The sequence below is a fragment of the Arachis hypogaea genome, chromosome 17, assembly GCF_003086295.3.
Source record: "Arachis hypogaea cultivar Tifrunner chromosome 17, arahy.Tifrunner.gnm2.J5K5, whole genome shotgun sequence".
Lineage (NCBI taxonomy): Eukaryota > Viridiplantae > Streptophyta > Magnoliopsida > Fabales > Fabaceae > Arachis > Arachis hypogaea.
Genome location: NC_092052.1, coordinates 6,476,134 through 6,479,885, shown reverse-complemented (window position 1 = coordinate 6,479,885; position 3,752 = coordinate 6,476,134). Strand labels below are relative to the sequence as shown.

General features: G+C 34.0%; 1 protein-coding gene across 1 annotated transcript; it reads left to right on the top strand.

The window, feature by feature from the left end:
- Positions 1-262: 262 nt before the first annotated feature.
- LOC112767412 (structural maintenance of chromosomes protein 3) lies at positions 263-3,595 on the top strand (the record flags this gene model as incomplete). Its single annotated transcript, XM_025813271.3, is given in 6 exon segments — positions 263-384; positions 950-986; positions 1,182-1,257; positions 3,167-3,205; positions 3,355-3,422; positions 3,524-3,595. Coding segments are annotated over 5 exon segments (270 nt in total), but the record flags the coding sequence as incomplete, so codon positions are not given.
- Between the last annotated feature and the right edge of the window lie 157 nt (positions 3,596-3,752).

Below are 3,752 nucleotides of genomic sequence, written 5' to 3'. Positions count from 1 at the left end.
ACTAATAATATATAAAAATTAAATTTTAGTAACAAATATGACATTCAAATTAGTCTCTTATAATATTTTAAATTTTAATATATAAAGAATGATATTTTTTAAAAATATATTGATATTATTTTTCTAAATTTAATTGTACTGATTGCGCTCTTTCTTCTTTAATCCTGTATTAAAAACAAAAACCGAAAAATATCCCAATTTTTGCCGCTTCTTTTTTTTCCCGCTTCCTCCACGTCCCCCCTTGAAAAAGTAGGCTAAGGTGCGCCACTATAGCGCACGCTTTATCCTGCGCACCCCCAGAGAACGAAAGTAACAAAATGCTTCTGCAGCTCTAACTTGGATACTACTCAACACACTGTTTACTGAACCTTCTCCGTGCCTCAGGTAACTAACTCTCTCTGCAATTCTCAATTCAATTTTCATCCATAAAGTTGCAACGAATTCGTAACATGATTCTTAGTCTGCTAATGCGTTTTCGCTCTGTCTTTTTTTTTTCTTTCAAATTTCTGAAAAATTTTTGAAACCCTAAAAAGGTTCACGAGGTAAATATTACTCGGATTTCTTTGCGTTGGTGCTTGAATTCGAGAGCACAACGTAAAGTAAAACTTCACGCTGTGATTTTGTGCTTGATTTTCAGATTTGAAAGTCAAAGTTGCTTGGATTTTTGTTTTCTTAGAGCGAGCTAGCATCCGTGTAGTTTTTTTTATTTTTTTTAGTGTTTTCGTTCCTGATTTTTTTCGAAAATTGGATTAGTAAAGTAATTAAGCTTTAGCTTCACTTGGGTGTGTGAATGCTCGATATGGAGCAAGTGGGTTTTGAATTCTCTTGTGATGGTAACTTTTTTCTCATTTTTGTGTGTGCACTGCCGCTGTGACCAAAGAATGCATATAAATGTTTTTTTCCCCCTAATTTGATGGATGCTTATGGATTGTTTGCTTAATTATCGTAGGTACGGTTACTTCAGTTTCAACATGTACATTAAGCAGGTAATGTCCCTTGGGATGTGAATTATTTATTATTTATTACTTATGGTGTAATCAAAATTGGTAGAATTGGTTAAATTATGTCTTCTTGTTACAAAGCCTGCAGTGCTCCTCTTCTGGACATACTACATAATTTCTTTGCTTGAAATTGGTTCCTTGCCAACTGGATGTTTGATGCATTTTTGGATTGTTTTCTAGGTTGTGATTGAAGGTTTTAAGAGTTACAAAGAGCAAATTGCAACAGAGCCTTTCAGTCCTAAAGTTAATTGTGTTGGTAATAATTTCTAAAGTACCTTTGTAGATGCTTTCTACTATTTATTCTGGAAAATCCTTTAAAATGCACGATTACTTGGTTTGCTGTTTGGTAACCTTGTAAACCATGGCTTGGGTAAAGGCTCCTCTGTTGTAGCTTTTGTCCAAGCTATTCTTTGGGGTTTATAAATGTGAAACCAACAAGCAATTGGCTAGGTCAGTCATGATATGTTGTAGTCGCAACTCAACAAATTACATTTTGAGGCAATATGTTCTAAAGTGTTTTGGTGAATTTTCTTTCCTAGAAAATATTCTCATAGCTTGATAGACATTAGTTTCTGTAAAATCCTATTAGTGATATCATAATGGTTTTTTTAAGAGGGATTTGATTGAGACAGATAAAACATTAAAACTTCAAAAATCAATGGCGAAGAATTACAAACGAAAGCTAGATGGGTAAAAAACCAAAACAAACTTGCCAATCCCTAAACATGTCCTTTAGCCATAAGATTTGCTCTAGATATATCATATATGCAAGTGGCTGAATCTTACCCCAAATCAAGTGACGTGTCACATGATTATCTTCAAGAAAGTACATTTAAATTTTAACTAGCCAACTTCTTCGTATTGTGGCATAGCAGATTGTGATAAAAGTTTAGCCTCTTCATCTCCCAAAACCATGGAAGCTAACCTTAATAGCTGCTTCAATGAGTGCCATAAGCAAGATGGGAAGTACTTTTGGTTTTTCTTATTGTGAAGTTCTTTCCTTCTTCCATCTAGTTTTGGATAGAAAAAAACTTCAATTGAAAGAGATCTATTGGGTTTGCTTGACAATACTCCTATGTCTTCCATAGTTTTCGATGGAGGATGGAGGATCATGGAAGGGTGGTAAAAGGCCAGCATAAAGTTTTAGTGGATAGTTGTGGCGGAAATGGTGGATACGTTAAAAAATATAAATTTTATATATATATATATATATATATATATATATATATATTATCAATAATATGAAATTGTTTATTCAATATATAACAATAGATATGAAAAACTAAAATTAATAACAAAATGACATAAATAATAATATTATTAATATAAACTAAGCAGCAGATGCCAATTGAGGTTTAGAATAGAAAATAAAAAATATTGAGGGGTGAGAAATTGAGAAGAGAAAAAATGGGGTTTAGAATGAAAAAACAAAGAATTTAGTGTTCAAAATAGGAAAAAATAGTTCAAATTGTAAAGAAAAAAGGAAGCAGATTCGAGAATGAAGGAGGGCCAGCCAACCCGTGGCACACGGGAAGGATGCTGTCGGCAGGTCTTTCAGCAGCAAAGAGGGAGTGAGGGAGGGAGGGAGAGTAGAGAGGAAGAGATTTCCTAGTTGAGTGGGTTTGTGACTTCGTGTAGAGTGGAAAAGGAAAGGGGGAGAACGTTAGCTTGGTAAATTAAACTTTTAGGGTATTTGAAAACACATAAACAACCCTCCAAATGCAAAAGATCACACCCGGATCCACCATGACGTTGCGGCCATTGTGGCTCCCGTGATTTCCATGGTGTTGCATCACTCGTATGACGGCAGGCCCAAAATTTGCCATGGTACAGCCATGGGCATATTTTAAAAATCCTTGTATCATCCGCAGCTATAATGCCAAATAACTGAAAACGATCACACTTTCCATGGAGGATTGCCCTACTTCAATTGAGATTTAGAATAAGATGAAAGACTTGTCAAATTATAGGTAAAATTGTTCAATCCTTTAGAATTCTTTTAGCTTTAAGATTTAGAATTAAGAATATAAAACAAAGAAACTGTTGATTGCTCTCATTAGTCAGAACTTGTGTGTGTGTATTTGTCTGTATAGATAGAGATAGAGAGAAATTAGTTGGTAACATTATTAATATCTTATTTATTTGTTTAATTATTTATTTTGTAGTTGGTGCTAATGGATCCGGGAAGTCAAACTTTTTCCATGGTATGGAAACAGCCATTCTTTTGCCTCTATTACATTAATTTGGTGACAGTGATCTATTCTTTGGAATGCAACTGAAATTTGTTCTTCGACATTTGATTTGTTAATCTTTTATCGTTTATTTTAATAAAAAGTTTTGTTTTCATATGTAGCCATTCGTTTTGTGTTGAGTGATCTCTATCAGAACCTACGCAATGAGGATCGACATTCATTACTCCATGTATGGCATTGTGCACATTTCTTCATTCCTACGCTGGTTCTGATGTTTTATTATTCAATTTTAGAACCTGGGCATGCTTTGTTGATTTATTCTCTGTACAGGAAGGGGCTGGGCACCAGGTTGTATCTGCGTTTGTGGAGATTGTGTTTGACAATTCAGACAACCGTATTCCGGTAATTTTTTTTATTATTCATCTTTTTGTATGCTATTTTAATCTTTTGTTGTCTAAAAAGTATATAACAGATTGTGTGAATGCCATGGTGATGGATTATGGAAAAGTAGCTTTCTTTGGGTACTTCTGTTTCTTATTAGAAAGATAATTATATAGAG